General features: G+C 39.1%; 1 protein-coding gene across 3 annotated transcripts in view; it reads right to left on the bottom strand.

Annotated features, from left to right (window-relative positions):
• Nucleotides 1–19,176, bottom strand: part of FAT3 (FAT atypical cadherin 3) — a 499,470-nt gene that overhangs the window by 94,054 nt on the left and 386,240 nt on the right. For all 3 annotated transcript variants that reach the window (XM_088017597.1, XM_028119619.2, XM_028119620.2), the window contains 2 exons: nt 14,704–14,843; nt 1,837–2,112 (listed from right to left, as the gene is read on the bottom strand). In XM_088017597.1, coding sequence (XP_087873723.1) covers nt 1,837–2,112; nt 14,704–14,843 — 416 coding nt within the window. The remainder of the gene's footprint in view (nt 1–1,836; nt 2,113–14,703; nt 14,844–19,176) is intronic.

Raw genomic sequence — 19,176 nt, 5'->3', positions numbered from 1 at the left:
GAGTGAGTTGTAAGAAGCAGCTAACCCGGCCCCCAGCTTCTTTGAAGAGGTAACAAAAATAAGTAGAAATGGTCCAAGGGTGGCGTGGGCTTCATGTTTCAGGCAAGGAGAGCCACCGGAGGCAAAGGCTCAGGACTGAGAGAGAACCCTGATTCCCAGGAAAATAAACCAAACCTTCGTTTCTAAAATGCCAGAGCCCTCCTTGTGACTTCCCCGAGCAACCTGCTTTAAAGTTTCCCCTGGTTTGCATATGCCAGAAGCTTGCAAATAATCAATTCTTTAACCCTCACCGCATGATTTTGCTATAATTTTATGTAGCGCTAGTCAAATGTGTGCTTTGCGTTTGTTCAATTTTAGACTCCGTAACTTCAGAGAGATGTGGAGAAATTAGAAAATAGACCGAGGAGAGCCATCAAAGGGAAAGGGCTTTTCAAAAATAGTACCCGCAAGGAATGAGCAAAAGGACTAAAATGGCTTAGCTTGGAGAAAGGCAGCATAAAGGACATGTTTGCTCTAAATAATCAATTACAGCAATGATGAATGATACAGGGTGACCAAACTGAATTTTGAGTTTGTTAAGGAAAGAATGAACAGGAAATGACTTGAGTCATGAGAATGGAGTTGGTCTAAGGTTTCTGCCCCTGAATAAAACGCATGCAAAAGCAACCGGGTGAACGTGCTCAATCTTCCCACCCGTAGACTGGCCTGCCACATCCAGGGACCAAGCTGAACTCTGTATTTCCGGATTATTGAAAACTAGGTCTGTTCCAGTGGAATGTCCAAGGGTAGAGGAGCTTTGTCTCTTTTGCATCCTCAGTGCCTAGAATGGTGCTTGGTACACAGAAGGTGCTGATGAAATATCTGTTGTGAGGGTAGATCTGATGGTTCCTAAGAGTCCCTCTTCCTCCCCGGAGCGGGGGATGGGGTCTCAGCTGGAAACTGCCAAGGACATGGCCCTGGGGCTTCCTCTGGCCCAGGAGTGTTGCCAGACTTGGGAAGAAGGAAGAGTAGCACTTAGCGGAACATCACTTTCAGCTGCTAGGAAACTGGTAGCATCTTAATGTGTTTTAAAGGCAGTCAGTACCCAAGATTTAGTCTGTGTCTTAAGAAACTCAGGGGGTCTGTGAGGCAGGGGCTGTGCAATTACCCCCAGGGTTCTTGGATAGTCAAAGGGCCAGGTTTTAGGCCTTAAACTAATCAAGGATGTTTCTTACTAATCCCTACTTCCCAATGATGTGAACTAGGAAAACTCCACTTTAAAATTAAAGCAACTTCCACATAATTTGGAGGTCCCATGAACCTAAGTTCAGACCTGACGGACACTCTGCAGGCTGTGGTGTGTTTTGAGATCTGTTTTGGGTGGCAGTATTTACTACTAGGTCCAACGCCAGTGCAGTAAGTAATAAATTAGTCCTCTAAATGCTTCCAAGGACTGAACACTGAATATTTTGAGTAAATGATTGCCCTTGTGATTAACTTCTCAAGGAACTTCTTTTAAACTTTTCTACAGAATCTTCTGGATGTGAACCAATATCATAGCTTGGGAGATTTACTGAAACATGGCCTGTTCCTTCCCTCCCAAGTCAGCCTGTCAGCAGCCACTGTCTGCAGAACTCATCTACTACTTCAGTCTGGCAAAAATATTGGGTCACTCTGGAACAAAAGCAATTTTCCTCATGGAAATAAAAAAGCAGAAACAAAGACGACCCTGCTTTGAGAAGACCAAATTTGCTCCTACTCACAACATTTAAGGGCCCTGTACTTCTGAAGACCAAGGAGTGTGTCTTGAATGGTCACCAGCTGTGCTAGGAGAGCACATTAGCAGGGCGGTCCTACCATGACGTTGAGGATGTGCTTGTCCTGGGCCTCGTGGTCCAGCCTCTCGGCAGTGTAGAGCACGCCCGTGCTGGGGTCAATCCGGAACTTCCTCACGCTGGCCGAGTCGATGCTACTGTGGACAGTGTAGCTCAGCTTGTGCTTCTCATCTCTATCTGTGGCTTCAATCTGCAAGATCTCTGTATCTGGAAGCACGTCCTCAGAGATTGTGACATCGTAATTTGGCTGAGAGAATTCTGGGCCATTATCATTATTATCCAGCACTTTGATAAATACCTATAGTTAAAAGAAGACAAGAGTGATGACGAATGCCAATTCCACTCATTGCTAATAAAGAGCCCCCCCACCCCTCCCTCCACGTCCTTGGAGCCCAGCTTCCAGGAGCTATCTCAATATGTAGGAAGATCTCATATGAGAACACATTGTAATTAGAGGCTGACAATAAACCAGTAGTTCACGTTAGCAGGAACATAAACTATGAGCTAATCAATATTCCCACTATTAATTGAACAGCTGAGACAGCCCCCTGGGGGTCATAACGGCACAGACTATCTGAGGCATAATATAAGAGATCCCAAGGTGACCTTAGCTTGGTACGCTTCTATTAACTTAAGTTCTGTTATGAGCTTCTTCGAGTGGAGGCAGTGTGGAAGCTGTGATAGGATGGGAAGAGTAACAAAGAGGCAGAGAAACGGGACGCATGAACTCAGGTGTGAGCAATCAGAGCTCAGCTGCAGGGGCCCCACACAGTGGCTCTCCTTCAGATGGCAGATGTCTGGCGAAGAACATGGTACTGATGATGGCGAAAATACGATGTTCCCAAGTTGTTTTCTTTCTTTCTTTTTTTTTTAAGATTTTATTTATTTACTTGACAGAGCGAGACAGAGTGAGCACAAGCAGGGGGAGCAGGAGAGGGAGAAGCAGGCTCAATCCCAGGACTCCGGGATCATGACCTGAGCCGAAGGCAGATGCTTAACCAACTGAGCCCCCCACGTGCCCAAATTGTTTTCTTTTATAAGGCATTTTCTTATAAAACATTTCAGGCAGATATAAATAAGTAACAGTAATAAAATAACCAACTCATAGTTTAATGAACCCTCACATATTCATAACTCAGCTTTGGCAGTGACCAATTTATGGCTAATCTTGTTTTATATATGTAGCCATTCATCCAACATCTGCTCCCCATTTTAGTTTGAAGCAAATCCCATCATTTCAGTACGTATCTCTAAAAGATAGGGACGCTTACAATAAACACACACACACACACACACACACACACACACACACACACTATCGTTACTGCACCTAAACAAAGAAAACAATAATTCCTTAATATTAAATATTCAGGGTGTTCATATTCCTATAGTTTTTTAGGGTGTTATGTATGTTTATAAAAAGAAACATTTTAAAAAATCAGGACATGCAAATAAGGTCCAACCATTACATTTGGTTCATATGTCCTTTAATTATCTTTTAAGTTCTCCTTCTGTCTCCTTTTATTTCCTTGCAATTTTTATGTCGTTGCTGGTGGTGGTAAACAAACTGCACCATTTTCTCTTTAGGTGCCACAACCCAGATTTTGCTCATTGCTTCCCCTTGGTTTTGTTCTCCATGTCCCTCTGTTTCCTGTATTTCTTATAAACTGGTAGTTTGATCTAGGAAACTTGAAAGATTTCCTTTTTCGTCCCTTTTTTTTTTGACAAAAAAAATATCTCTAATGGGTGAGACAGTATATTTCCAACTGGATATATATAAATCTAGTTCTCACCCTTGTTATGTGGTATTAGCAACCACTGACTATCATTACATAAATAACATTTATTCATTAAAAATATGAAATGGTAATGTTTTAATTCTATGATTTATTTCATATTTGTTAGCTAGAGTAGTCCTAAAAGGAAACTTCTCTCCAATTGTGTGGTCACTCTGAAAGACAATTATGTAGTAAAGTCATAATTAATATTTCATTCTTTCCCTTTATTTACTATTTCAAAATAATGAGTTGGTTCTCCAGCTCCTCCTAAAGTGACCAATGAAGTATTTTTTTTCAAGCACCGGTACGAACTCATGAATTTAATCACAGATGATATATTTCTGTCTGTTGCAGGTACTATACTTCCTGATGCACAAATGGCCCCTCCTTGGCCAGTGGGAGACTCTTCAAGTCGACTCTTGAGATCTTTTGACACAATTCTTATAGTCTTTGATAGCTTCTTTGCTTCTAATAATTGCTACCGGTGATTTTTTCCAGGGTCATCTTGTACATTTTCTGAAGCAGTCTTATATTATCCATTTCTCTCTCCAAAAAGCATTGATTTCTTTTTAGTTAGAAATTGGTGCTAGGAATGATCATTGCTATTGGATTTGCTATTGTGTTTAGTTTTTTTTCAGTGGATGGTCAGCAAAGGTTTTTTGTTGTTAGTAATCATTTCATGAGTTCATACTGACACTTCCAATTCAAAATTAGGGCATCATGTTTTTTACTTAATCTCATTCTTTTTTATATCTGTATCCTGTGCTGAAACCCCATGCTGAAATTTCTCATGCTCAATTACATCATCACAATTATTTATTGTTTTATATGAAATACATACACACGAGTCTCAGAATTACAATACAATATTGATATTGCAATTATATTACAACTATGATCATTCAACAGCAATTTAATGTTATTTTTATTTCTTTTGGTCCTTGAGATTTATCCCACTAGGGATATACAGTCCCATTAATATGTTTAAAGTCATAGAAGAGTTCTTCTCTGTGTAGCTATGCCACCAACACATATAAGTTCATTTGCTTCCATTTACTTTCAAATTTCAAACTTGTTTTAATATTTAATTTTGTTTTATATTGTATGTAAAAGTACCGATGTCAAATTTACAAAAACGGTATAATTCAAGTAGTTTAGCTTCTATCTCTTTCCCCTTCATCTTATTCCTTCTTTTCTTACAGGTAATGATTTTTTTTTAAGATTTATTTATTTATTTGAGAGATAGAAGGGTGGGAGGGGGCAGGGGCAGAGGGAGAGAGAATCTCAAGCAGACTCTGCACTGAGCATAGAGCCCTGCTCAATCTCATGACCCTGAGCCAAAACCAAGAGTCGGTTGCTTAATTGACTGGCCACCCAGGTGCCCCCAAGTAATGATTTTTTAAGGATTAATGTTACATTTCATCCATCTTTAGTTAATATAAACATACCATATACATTTCCTCAACCCCTGACATACCCCGTCCCGCCCTCTGACATGCCATGTCATTTAACATCATATCAATGATTCTCAATTGAGGGTGACTGTCCCTAAGGGGATATTTGTCAATATCTGGAGATAGTTTTCGTTGTCACAACTGGGAGTTGGGGTGTTCCTGGAATCTAATGTGTAAGGGGCAGGGATGCTGCTAAACATCCTACAATGCACAGGATTGTCCCTCGCAACAAAGAACTATCTGACCTAAAACATCAATAGTGTCACTGTTGAGAAACTCTGCATTCTCATATTCTGAAGACCAACCCACAACAGTATAGAGATACTCTTTCAGTGGGTAGGTGGATCACAGTTAATTCAACCATTCCTCTATTGATATTCATGTAAGATGTTTCCAGTTTTCACTCTTAGAAAGAATGAGCACAGATGAGCTTTGTGCCCAGGTCTTTTTATATTATATTGTGAGTGCTGGATCAAAGGATAAGTGCTTATATAGTTTTGTTAGTTATTTCCCTATTCCTCTTCCCAAAAGTTTTATTAATTTGTATTCCCGTAGCAATATATAAGAATGGCTGTCTTCCATAGCTTTGCCAACAGAGTATGTACTCAAACTTTTGTATTTTTTGCCAATCTGATAGATAAAAAATAGCATTTCAGTGTACTTGTAATTTGCCTTTTGCTTATTATGAGCGAGGATGAGCATCTTTTCATATGTTTAAGAGTCATTTGCATTTCTTTTCCTGTGAAAATTATTTATATCAGTTCATTCTTTTATGGGTTAGATGGCCTTTTCCTTCTTTATTTTTGGAAGCATGGTGATATAAATTGCAAATATGTTTTTAATTTTGTCATTTAATTTTATTTTGCTTTTTTTTTTTTGGCCATGCAAAAACTTTTATTTTTATTTTCATGAAATTTAATACATCAATCTTTTCCCTTATTGTTTCTGGACACTGAGTCATAGTTTAGAACATTTTCTACACTTCCAGGTTATAGGTGAATATACTCATTTTTTAAAAATAGCCTTTACATGTTTCCTTTTCTAACATTTACATCTCTACTCCATTTGGAATTTTTCCTGTATCATGTGAGGAATGGATCCAGTTTTATTTTTTTCCACATGGCTTTGCCTTTATTTTAATGCCACTTTTTTTTTTTTTTTTTACAAGACCATCAATTCCCCACTGATTTGAGAGGCTTTTCTTGTATGTGAAAGTTTATTTCTGGATTTTCTATTGTGTTCCATCGGTTTATTTGTCTTTTCATATGTCAATATAAAAATGTTTCAATTACAAAGGCTTTACAGTATGTCTTAATTGGAAAAGTTAGGCCTTTCTGTGTTCCTTTTAAGAAGGTTTCCAGGCCAGGCTTGCTTGTTGTTCTTCAAAATGAATTTTATAATCAACTGGTATAGCACCTGACAAAAATTTGATAGCGTTTTAAATTGCATTATGGCAAAAGTAGAAGTTAGGAAAACTGATCCTTTATGATGGAATCTTCCTATCCAAGGACATAGTTTGTGTTTCTTCATTTGTTCAGATCTATGGTCTCATTTTTCAGGGATGTTTTAGTTTTCCCCAAATAGGTATTTTTTTCTTTTTAAGCTTTATTTATTTATTTGAGAGAGAGACTGCGTGTGCATGCGCGTGCAGGCGGACGGGCAGAGGGAGAAGAGGGAGAGAATCTCCAGCCAACAGTACTATAATACCTGAATGAAGCTCATCGAACACACATATTTTCTCTGTAAGGCACATCACATCCTTCTTGTACTTGAGAACACTAGATTGCACTTCAGTACTACATTTTGGGGTCTTTCAAATCATGAGATTACCAACAAAGAACACAATGCAAAAAAAAAAGTAGTACTAAATAGATTGCAAACAGGACACTTATATATAGTACGAGAGCTGAGACAAGAAGGTGGAGCATCACCTTGTTCAACAATAGCAGGGACAATATTTTGCTGCTCTGTGCATGTCAGGGATTGAACACAAGGGTGCTGAGAGCATTGATTTTGGGATTATAGATAAATTTCAGAGATCATCAATGTATACCCAGCATCTAGCTCAGGGCTGGACACTTTGCAGGCACTCAATATATGTCATAGTTAAATATTTAGTATCTTGGTATACGGAGTTTAGACATCGGTGATACCACAGATTTTATTCTATTATGCCATGATCCAGGCAAAATGATGATTATGAAGAAGATGATGATCATAATATTAATAGTATAATTTAACAATAACTACAATGACGACAATAAAACTATTAGACATTGTAGTAATAATAATAGTAGCAGCAACTAGATCAATGATGACATATTCCTTATATTTTTATAGTACTTAAAAAAAGCTCCTTTATTTTTCTTGAATTTTCTTGAATGTGAGGACCATCTTAATTATTAAAAGCATGTAGGGGTGCCTAGGTGGATCAGGTGGTTAAGTGTCTGACCCTTGATTTTGGCTGGTTGTGGGACCCGGTCCCGTGTCTGGCTCTGCGCTGGGCATGGAGCCTGCTTGGGATTCTCTCTCTCCCTCTCTCCCTCTGCCCCTCCCCTGCCTCCAGCTCTTGCATGGGACTGCAAGCACTCTCTGTCTCTCAAAAAAAAACCAAAAACCAAAAAACAAAAACCCACCCAAACTCATATATCCAAAATGCACAAACCCCAGGGAGTCCATGTTGAAGAATTACATTTGTTTTGCCATTTTCTTTATAAATTTTATAACACAAATTGCTTTATCTCATCTATTTGCACTGGCTAATACTTAGAGCACAATGTTAAATAGTAGTGAAGATGGTGACCTTCTTATTACTGACTAATGGGAAAGCTTTTACCAATTCTCCTCTAAGTAATATGCAGGCATTTGGCTGCCTTCTAGAAAATTATTCACTTTTTAAAATAAATGTGGTCAGACCACAGCTCTTCTTATAAATAGCTGCACAGTGATTCACTTTGGTGCAGATGAACTTTCCTGAGGAAGAGAAAAGGGCAGTGCTATGACCTCTGTGCCAGGAAGACTTGCCCAAAGAGTGAGTCTGGCATGGGAACAAGATTGGCCTGGAGTTTATGGTAACAGAAAAAGGGCTGAGAAGTGTGCCTGTGAGTTTTAGGCATTGTTTTGAATCTTCACTGTATCTGGAAGGTCATACTAAATTCTTTGATTGCCAATTCTTCCTTTTAAAAAGTTCAAGTTAACTTAGTCAAGATGCTAAAATATTTGTGTTCACAGAAGCAGTTATATTAACGGGATAAAAAAGCCTTTCCAGCCAGCAAGGCTGCCCTGACCTTCATGAAGTTTCTAAGTTGATGTGCTCCTGAAAAGCTTGCCTCTTTCTGCTTGCTTTGTCTTGAGCCTAATCTACAGTCAGAACAAGCGTTTCTCTGTCAAAGACTTCCTTTTCCTCATTTGCTTTTTATTTCCCACAGTTGGGGCCATTTGTGAGCTCCTGAACTAACAAACAAAGCAAAGTAACTCTCAAAGATGTTGTGCTCCAAATGGTAATTGAAAGGCCTAAGGAAGTACAATGGAATCAAAGCGGGAGGGAACCTGAATGTAGGAAGTCTCTTCAGAGCTGGATTCAATGCTGCCCACCACAAACACTTTGGGTTTTGCAGGCTCATCGAAGCTAAGTCTGGGTAGGTGCCAAGCCTGGCTTTACAAAGGCTCATGGAATGAAGTGTCCATGGAACGTGTTAGAGGGTAAGGCCTCCGTCTTTTATTAGAACCAATTAAGCCCTAAATTACTGAAACTCTGTTCTGCCTCTGCTGGCATTTCAAAACCATTCTTAAAATATTCTATGATTGTGATGTCAAGGGTAATGCCCCTTGTATATTCCCCAGGCTTACAAGTTTTGTTTTGAACATATAAGTAGAAAAAAATCATGTCGGTTTGTGTTTATTTAACAATGTGTAAATCCATATCATATACGTTTCTTAAACTTTATGGTCTCCAGTGTATCAATGGGAAAAATGAGAATCAGAGAAGTTAAGGGGTGTGCCCAAGGTACCAATGGCAAGGCCAGACTTAAACTAGGTCATATGGAGACAAATTCTATACTCATTCCATTATACTATTTCTATATGCACTTAAATTATATACACATTAATTACAAATGCAACTAACATGTATGTGAACAATTAAGTGTGCAAATATTATATGCCTTGCTATCCAGAAATCCTAATTGGCACAAGAGATAAGTGACATGACCATTGTCATTTCGGGAACATTAATCATAGGATTATTCTAAATAGAAAGTTCCCTGCTGCCTTTAAAATTGGAATCCATTTTCCAAAATTGATTTACTTGTAAGTTGTTAGGCACAAATCTATGACATACAGTGAAGTCTTATCATCATTATTTTTTTAACAGAAAGTCCCGCGTAGAGTTGGCTTGCTGCCTTATTTTATCTCTATATAATTGTACTAGTTCCAGCATTTTCCTAACGTAAATGTACAAGGGGGCTTGGGGCTTCTTCCTTTTTCACCTACTAAGAGGTAGGTGATGCTAAAGAAGATAAACGAAAACCCTTGACAAAGGATGTATACCTTGGGAGTTCCTTCATCTAGGGGATCATAGAGCAGCTTTGGCTAAAGTGATTCACTCTTACCCTCACCTGCCTTTAAGCAGGTGCAAGATGGAGGGAAAGGATAAGACAGAATCCAAATCTCCAAGACAAAGTCTGCTTTTTGAGGAAGGAGGCCAGTTAGGAACTCCCAACACATCCCTTAGAGACAAAAGAATGGAATCGCCATGGCTGGGGAGGGCAAGGCAAACCTGAGGAATTCAGGTCCCAGACCTCTCAGCCCCCATGCATACACATGCTTTGGCAGAAAACCTCTGTGGCTCATTAACTCAATTAACTGCTTTTGTGGGGCTGAAGAATTTTGGAGATTATCTGAAAGAGATTTTTAATCTCAGGTTTGGCTGTGGAGCATACAAATACAAGCTGATTTTCATATCTTTATAAATCAAAGCAAGACCTGAATAAGAAAGGCATACTGAAATCGCAAAAGCACATATCACGAGTCCCTGAATCAAATCAATGTAATTTTTAGATTTTTATTTGGGCATGAATATCTCTGCTGTCTTTCATGAATAACAATGAAAGGGACACACACAGTATTTTATAGTTATCAGGTATATTATTCCAATTTTAAGTTGAGGATGAGACTAATAATAAAAGCTGCATGTGTACAGCACATCACAGATCTCAAGATATCTTAAAAGATCTTATTTTATTCTTATAATAACCCAGGAAGTATGGAAGGTGTTATCCAAATTCTACAGAAGAAGTTGAGTCTCACAGAGACAGAGCTACCTTTCATGGTAACATAGACAGGAACCGGTTAACTGCTGACTTGAATTAGGGTCACGTGATTCAAGGTCAATCCTCCTTCCTTTATACCAAATGCTTCCCCTAATGAAGCATATATTCTATAGATATATAGACGTGTAGGGGAAAGTTTCTGAAATCTATTTGATTTTGAGAAGGAAAAAGTGGGTTGGGACCTCTTTACCTGTGTACACCCAGGATGGCCACCCAACCCATCTGTGTGCCAATTTCTCACTAGAAAAGTGAGTGTAGTGATAATACTTGATTTAATTATTCTCAGTAAGACAGGAAAATAAAACAAGAAAGAAGCTTGATTAAGTCTCATTATGCAACTATCAGGCATTATATATTACTATATATTTCCATCCATTGGTTCTTTGGAAGAGCCATGCTCTAGATTTATTTAAATTTGCTATGAAGACACAGTAGCTCCTATGGGTTTGATAGGTGTGTGGGGAAAGTTGTTAAAACCAGTAATTTCTCATCCTTGGTAATGTGTGTCCTTGTGGTGCATCTGGCTGAGCAGAGGCTCTGAGGAGATTGGGGTATTTTGCCCAGCATGTATGGTTGGCTCTGAGACATTCTAACAGCCACAGGTGATGCTATGTTCCCCGGGAACACTCTTAAAAAGTGTCCCCTTCATAACCAGTAGAACCAGGTAGGTTTCTCTTCCTGCCTTAGATTTACCCTTGCTTTTGAGAGGTGGTACAGCACAGTGGTTGAGAGAGCAGGCTCTGGAATCCAGCTATCTACCTCTGAACCCTGATCAAACCTCACTTTGCCTCAATTTCCTTTTCTGTAAAATGAAGATGACAACAGTTTCCTATTTCTAACATAACAAATGACCACTAACTTGGTTTAAAACAACACCCGTTTGTTATCGCCTAACTCCGTAAGTCAAAAGTTTGAGTACAGGGTGGCTCACTTGTGTTCTCTACTTAAGAGTCTCACAAAGCCAAAATCAAGGGGTTAGTGGGGATGTGTTCCCTTCTGGAAGTTCTGGGGGTGAGTCAGCTCCAGGCTCATTCAGGTTGTTAACCAAATTTAGTTCCTTGAGGTGAGAGGGCTGAGGTCCCCGTTTCCTTGCGGGCTGTCAGCTGGAACCCCTTTCAGCACCTCAAGGCTACCTGCATTCCTTGCCATGTTGTCCCTGCTGTACCTGAACTAGCAATAAGGTTTCAAATCATCTCACATTTGGACTCTCTGACATCCCTTTTTGCTGCCTCTCTTCCTACACCAGCTGGAGAAAGTCATCTGCTTACATGCTCATTCAGTACATCTGAATCTTTAGAACGTGAAATCCGCAGAACCTTTTTATACTCTGTACTCATGCTAGGGAATCTCAGTAAAGAAAAGGATGTTTATTTGCCACCAGATATTGTAGCTCTGAGGCACAAGAATCCTACAAGTTGGGACAACAGAACAAAAATGAAGATGAAGGAAGGGTTTTCATGTAGACACTGAGATCCCCGAGGCTCTGATATATTTGACATTTGTGAAGTGAAATTCAACATGTTGTTTCTGGCTGATTTGAAGCCCTTGTCATAGATGTTTTATGATTCCAAAGGAACAAAGTAGAGAAAAGTTCCCAAAGGAAAACTGAACAGGTGTTTTTGGGCTACAAAACATTTATTTAGTTATATGGTGAAGGGTATCTGTTTGATGGTAGAATCATTAAGTTGCATAGGGTCATGGGTTGGAGCATGCTTTAGTGATTTCTAAAAGAAACCTAGAATGCCTTTTCTTTACCAAAACATCTTTTTGTAATAATGTCCTTGATACTGAGGGCTTTGACTAAATGAGAGAACTGCTTCTGTCTTTGTTGTGAGCGGAGCTGTGGCAAATGTGAGCAGAGGCCTGGATTGACAGAGGCTGGGGGCAGAGGGTGGGTATTCAGGCCCGAACATAGCCTGACAGACAGAGTAATGGTGTTCTGGTGGTAATAATGACACGCACGTTTATACTTTGGAAATGGTTAGTTCTCACTTCTTGAGAAGCTCATGGCCCTGGAGACAGAGTGACTTGGAAGCTTTTGACAAGAAAATCTCTTGCTACCCTTCATTAACCTACTTAGCTTGGCCTTGCCAAAGGAAACCTCCTTCACCCCAATTCTTCCACTCTTCCTATCTGCTCTGGAGATAAGTCTAATTGTACATTAGCCCAAAATAAAATCAACCAAAGTAGCACTTGAACAATGTGTACATTCAAAGTCTTATAATACATGCTTCCAAGTTAACTTTTAAAGAGTATGTGCATATCAGTCATCTGGTTTTAAAACTCTGGATCACTGTGACCTCAGGCATCTAGCATAGCTCCTAGCACATGGTATGAACCCAAGAAATACTTGTGGAATACATACTGTTAAATGATTTCTCATCTGGTCCTAATGAAAGTCTAAAAGAAAAGTTTCACTGATAATTTTTTTTTTTTTTTTTTTTGGTTAACACAAATCAGTTGTGTGCTTTGAAGATCCAGCATATCTGCCATAGAAGCCCTGCTGACTATGTCCCACCTACTATTCATTCACTCACTGCAAACATATTTCATGTGTGTCTATAACATTCTGGGCACACTGACTTACTGTTTCATTCAATTGTTATAAAACCCTGGAGAAAAGTATGGAAATGAATATGGCTCCATGCTTTATTTGTATTTTACTCAAATACATCTCATGTTTTTAAGTGGTGCCAAAAAGTTCAGGTTGGCTATGCTAAGAACTGGCCAACTCCAAAAGTGAATGAGCAATAGAGACTTAGCAGTACAGCAAGTGGGTTGTTTTATATTAGTCTTTGGGGCTTGCTTTTAGATTGTGCAAGTCCCATAGGATCTCAACCATGGTGTCCTTTCCAGGCATCTGTATTTTAGTCTTGAAAGTCCCCTGAAGCAGTACAAATTTAAGTAGGGCGGCCAAATAATTTATTGTCCCAACTGGGGCAATTTTAAGAGTGAATGGGACAACTATTAAGAGTTACACGGGTGCAACAGGTGTAAATGGGCCTCTCACAGGTAGTTATAGCTGTATAGTCATCCTAGGAGAGGACATGGGTTGAAGGATCAGGAGTCACCACACACTGGCTGCCGTTGTCTCGTGCACATGATGTCCCCCTTCTGGGTTTCAGTTTATTTGAATGAAAAGGAAAAGGTAAAGTAAACAAAGGCAAAAAGTAAAGAAGTAAAAGTAGAAACAAACCCTACTGTTTCTTTAAAATTCCACCATTTTATGATTATGCACAGCCTCAAAGGAGAAAATCTCATCGTATTTTTGAAACCACTTCAAACTAAGAGCCAGCACATGAAACAATCCTCTTCTTTCCTTTTTGAGCCTACATAGTTACAAGAGCTTACATCACATTTTAAACAAATTGACACTTGCTAACTTTGGGGTTGGCAAAAATTTCATCTTCACGTCCTGAACCACTGTGTTGAGGAGTCTCAGGGCAAATTTGGGCTGAGCAGGAAAAAAGACCATGGTTGATGAGTGATGGCTTCTGGGGTCGTGAGAACAGGAGAGAGAAGTAGGGAGAATGGAAGAGGTATAGGGCAGGCATGTATGCCTGTCCTAAAATAGAAAACAACAAAAAAAATCTTCTCATATTTGGGGTAAATCCTGTTGGTCTCACCCAGAGATTTTCTCCTCGTCCTTGCTATCAATGCCCTTTCATCAACATTCACATGCCAGAGTCCAAGCAATGGTCCTTACCCCTGGCTGCTTGTTAGAGTCATGTAGGATCTCTGCTGGTGGGGCCCAGGCTTCAGTGGTTTTAACACCCCAGGCCCCATGACCAGGGGATTCCACAATGCAGATGAAGGCCCACTGGCATAGAGGCTAGAACGAGAGATGGGACGCACGGCATCTAAATCTCAGTCCCTGTTCTTAATGAAGGCTGTGTGACCTTGAACATATCACCCATCTGAGTCTGTGAAATGAACTTGGACTCCTAGGTGTGTCTAGCTCTAACTCTGAGACTGACAAGTGAAAAGGTGAAGAATATAATGGTGTGTTGACTCAGACAATATACACATCCTCTTCTTTGTAAATTCAAGGAAAGTTGACTTTGTTGTCAAAGAGATAAATCTACAGTCAATGATCAGGAAGCAAATACATATCACTCTTCCATGCATGAACAGTCACCGCTAAGTTATACAGTATCATTGATAGAATCCTTTTCCTAGGTTGTTCTCTCAAATGCTTTAAAAAAAAAAAAAACAGTAGAAATCCATGGACATCATTTACTACTTCCAACACATTCTTTAATCACTTGCACCATTGACATTAGCAGATCGTTGGGCATTCTCACCATTTAGTAATTTGACATCTTACCTGAGTAACAGCAACATTTGTTCCATCGGTGACTTCCACACTCATATTATAGATGGACCTCTGTTCTGCATCCAAAGGTTTTGCAATGACAATGGTCCCAACACCCTTCTCTGCGTCAAAAGAGCTGTCAAAATTCCCCCCTGATGATTTCACAAAAACAACATGAAATTAGCATATCTGAGAAGTTATTACATCTATTGAAACATATAGCTTTAAAGGGAGCTCTTAAATAGAAATACTTTTTTTGACAGGCATCCCTATGGCTCAATTTTGTACATCTTAAATGGGACCTCTTTATTTCCAACTTGATTTATATTTCCAAACATAGCCTCTACAATGCATAACAAATGTCACAAAAAGAATGTATTGCAAAGAAAAATCTCAGCACTAATGTTAAAGAAGTAAAGCATAAACTGACTTAGTAAAATATTTAGAAAGCTTAGGGGCCTCCAACCCCTTGTGGTTTTTCTGCTAATAATTTGTTGACCTTTCTGCTTTTCCAAAATAGATTAAATTCTAAGTAAACAAATAGTCCAATTATTATCCAAAATGTGTAGACACTCTTAAATCTAGGATTGATGGTAAACATTTGGTTGGTAAAGTTCAGATTCCCTCCAATAGATGTCAGAAATAAAAGTATAAATACTAGAAAATAAGAAAAAGCAAAAAAAAATTGAGTTTCATATCAAAAATTCTGTATCTGCAAGTTGGGATGTTTATAGAAAAAAAAATTCTTTTTTGCCATCTTGACAGTGTGAATTATTTTTCTCCCAAAAAGGTAGCAAGTTTATGGGAGAGTTACAAAATGAAATCTGGAAAGAAGTAGAACAACACATCAGTTTATGTGTCATCACTCATAAAGCAGTAAGTATGAAAGTTTAAAAAACTTTCCTCCCCCTCTGTTGGACCAAGTATAGCCCACAATCTGTGAATAATATGCCAGGACAACACAGGCTATTTTGAAATTATGTAGCTCTTTCCATCTCTGTGAACTAAAATGTGGTTTATGATCTTTCCCAAAATGGAAGTTTTTTTTTTTCTTTCTTTTTAAGGGAGAGAGAAGATAATGGTACAAACGCTGGACTGATTTTAATTAAATATCAGTACATGTTCACAAGCTCTATTTATTTTAGTCTGAAATTCCATGATGTCAATTAATTTTGTTCTTAGATAGTAATTTTATTTAGCCACAGCACATAGGGCAATGCGTTTATTGAATTTCATATTTTAGAAAAGAAATCTTGGCTTCTCTTACATTCACCATACTCTGCATTTCATTTTGCTGATCAGTGAACAATACTATATACAATTTCTATGATATTACAATTATAAATGAGTGAATGACTTAAGGGAAAGGAAGATTTTACCTGAATTAGTAGAATGTGATGTACAGTGACACAAAATAAATCATATGGTTTACTTAAAAAAAAAAAACCTGGTCATATATATTTCAAATACTTATTGCTTGCAGCTGTCATATACACTTACGATTATTTAATTGCTAGAGAGAACATAATTGCCCCTGACATTTAATTAAAGTTATGGAGATATGGGGGGACCACAGAATTACTTGGAGATGATATATTTTTCAAAATTTTCATCTAAAAAGAGACTCATCTTCCAATTAATATCTTTAACTGATTTACTGTGGAGCACTTAATGTTAACTCCAAAAAAAAAAAAATCTTTTGAAGAACAGGAGAAGGAGAAAGGAGAGGAAATCGGGCTGAATAGGGAAGCAAACCTCAGGTCACTGTGTCTCTTTCAAAGGGAGTGCTTCTGGTTGATAACTACATGAAATAAAACGTTAGGCTGATTCAAGCAGCTTGAATCACCATCCTAATAAGCAAAAATCATTTGCTATCAACTGGTACATTCTGAAAAGAAACTTTGCCATGGAAAGTTTCAAAGAAAGAACATAAAAGACGTCAGACCTGTGTGGAAGGGTAGAATGCCATTTCCTTGCTGTTTTGGGTGTTACTTCATATTTTAAATCACATTTAAAATCATTTTTTCGAATGCTTTCCTATGCATTCACTTTCTTAAATATGAGAACACTATTTTTTTTTTGGGTGTGGGCAGGTGTAGGATATAGGAAAAGGTCCTCTTTCAATGTCAATTATTTCAGAAGGTGGAAATTTGTAGGTCAAGGCAAAATAGAACTTATGCAAATTATAAAACTTTGGTTTGCTCCCATTTAAAGATGAATGAAAATGAAATGTAGAGAACGTGCAAGCAAAGATTTCCAGTTTCAGTTCCTGTTTAAATGGGGCAATCCTATGTGCTCTCTCTCACTGCCTGAGACTCACCTTTTCCTCAGGGCCCTCTGCTGAAATACCTAATCATTTCATGGACCGAGTGGCATAAAATTTACATATTTTACAAATGGCATAGAGGTTGTGTTTTCTTATTAGTCATTTTTCATATGAAAAAACATTTTTTGGCTACTTTTATGGTTGTGATTTTTTCGAGCTCTCTTCTTGCCTGTGTGTGTGTGTGTGTGTGTGTGTGTGTGTGTGTGTGTGTGTATCTCCCTCATCCACTGTTGCTGTTTCCAATACTCTGGACTAGAAACCTCTAAAGAGGTGGGGAGATAGACAAATGGAAAGCAGGTCAAGAGGAGCTTGAGAGACAGAGTCTGTGAGGTGTCTCTCAGTCTGTCAGTATGGTGAGCAGCCTCTGATAGTTGCTTCCAGGGCATGTGCTCCTAGTTAAACCACGATTTCACGTGAAACAAGGTTCCCAAAATCTTCCCTCAGTTTTAAAATGAATTTCTGACAAGGGACACAGAACCTAGACCAGCAGTTCACCATCAACCCTCACGCAATTTAATAACCTACCACTTAGGCATCCCATTTCATAAACGACTCCATATCTCTCCCCCAGGGCTCATTTCTCAGGCTCCCTTTTAGCCTGAAATGTGAGTTCATTTCATAGGAAACCATGTCCAATTCATCTGGGGTGAGACTATCAAATGGAAGGAGTCCATTTTGGCTAGCAGCATTCCGTTTAAACAAGATGTGCTTCCTCAGAGCCAGTAACACAACATGCAAAGCCAGAGTGTGCTAGGGCAGCAGCGTTAGGCTAAACAAAAGGTGGGGACAGGGGTGGACACTGCCGACCTGGTCGGAGTTTCAACAAAGTGGGAAATTAGAAAAGTCACAGCCTGAGCATTGCTGCGGGGGTGTGCGGCAGAGATGGTTAAAAGCAAGGTTGTGAACAGCCCACATAACAGATAGTTCATGTCAGGGACATTGCTCTGTGACCATTTTTGGTCAAGATGGGTGTAATAGAGTAAACAAAGGGCAGAAGAGGAGGGTTGGGTTTCTATCAGATTCTCAAGTTAAATGTAACAAGTCCGAATGTCCTAAAAAGCTTCAAAGATGGGACAAGAGTGAAAATACTTGAAGCCAGCAGCTACTGCTTGAATATGCTGGGCAGCAGGGCACTGGATCGTGATCTGGTCAAGTCTTTCTTTAAAGAAGGGTACAGAGTGTCACCATGTCTCCATAATGAGATCCAGTGGCGAGTACCCCACTGCTTCCCCTTTAGAGAAGCTTCCAGGCCCCTCCCCTAGCATATGATTCTGTTCTACTCTGTGTGTAATTGTAAAAACACCAACCAAAATCTAGTAGTCACCAAGGGGGAAGTGTTATGCGAGAAGCTTCCAAAACACTGAGCTGCTGAATCTCAATGAATTAAGGGAGTCGTTCACAAGCTGTTCATTCAAGTTCAGCATGTACATCGAACTTAAGGAAAAATGCTAAACACCGATTATGGTTTGATCATGAATAATTTTCTGTCTTGGAATGAAGCAAGCACAATATGGGGCTGAAAAGGATATTTACATGGAAGGCAGGAGATGCTGGGTAGAGGTCAGGAAACAGTGGGAAGGAAAATCCCTTCTAGAATCTGGTTAAAAATTCATTTTCTTAAAACAATGATGTACAAGGTACTTTTTAGGCTTTTTATTATTTCCCTGAAACCTCTTCAGATGTGCTCCTATGGTCTGTATTGTCGCTGTGGAGAAAAGGGAGGGCTTTTGGGGATCAAATTAGGGACAGAGTGCAGAGTAGGAGAAATGAAGTATTTGAAGTCAGTTGAATGTCCTTGAGCAAATGCCACTCTAATGGTTAAGCAAGTGTGTTAGAAATGGTACACAGACATGGCTTCTCTCAGGAAGGGTGGGTAAGAGTTTTGTGATAAGGAAACATGATCACTTGATTAGAAAAGACTCAATCTATAGTCAGAGACCAGGCCTGCTGCTAGTGCTACCAAAGAGTTTCACTTACCCACTTGATCCAACCCTAAGGAATGGCTCCACTTGGGGACAAGGTTCTAGAAGGACAGGTGTAAGCTTATGTGACAGAAGCAGCCCAGACCCCAAAGTCTGTAGGAACCTATGAGCACCTAAGAGCCAAGGTGATCTTTATATACCTGCAACATGGACAGATCTTTTGGCTAGAGCTGGACC

The sequence above is a fragment of the Eumetopias jubatus genome, unplaced genomic scaffold (genome assembly GCF_037043125.1).
Source record: "Eumetopias jubatus isolate StellerSeaLion01/CBP00866 unplaced genomic scaffold, mEumJub1_p1.0 scaffold_13, whole genome shotgun sequence".
Taxonomy (NCBI): Eukaryota; Metazoa; Chordata; class Mammalia; order Carnivora; family Otariidae; genus Eumetopias; species Eumetopias jubatus.
The sequence above is the reverse complement of the archived record's forward strand: the minus strand, read 5'-3'. Positions and strand labels throughout refer to the sequence as shown.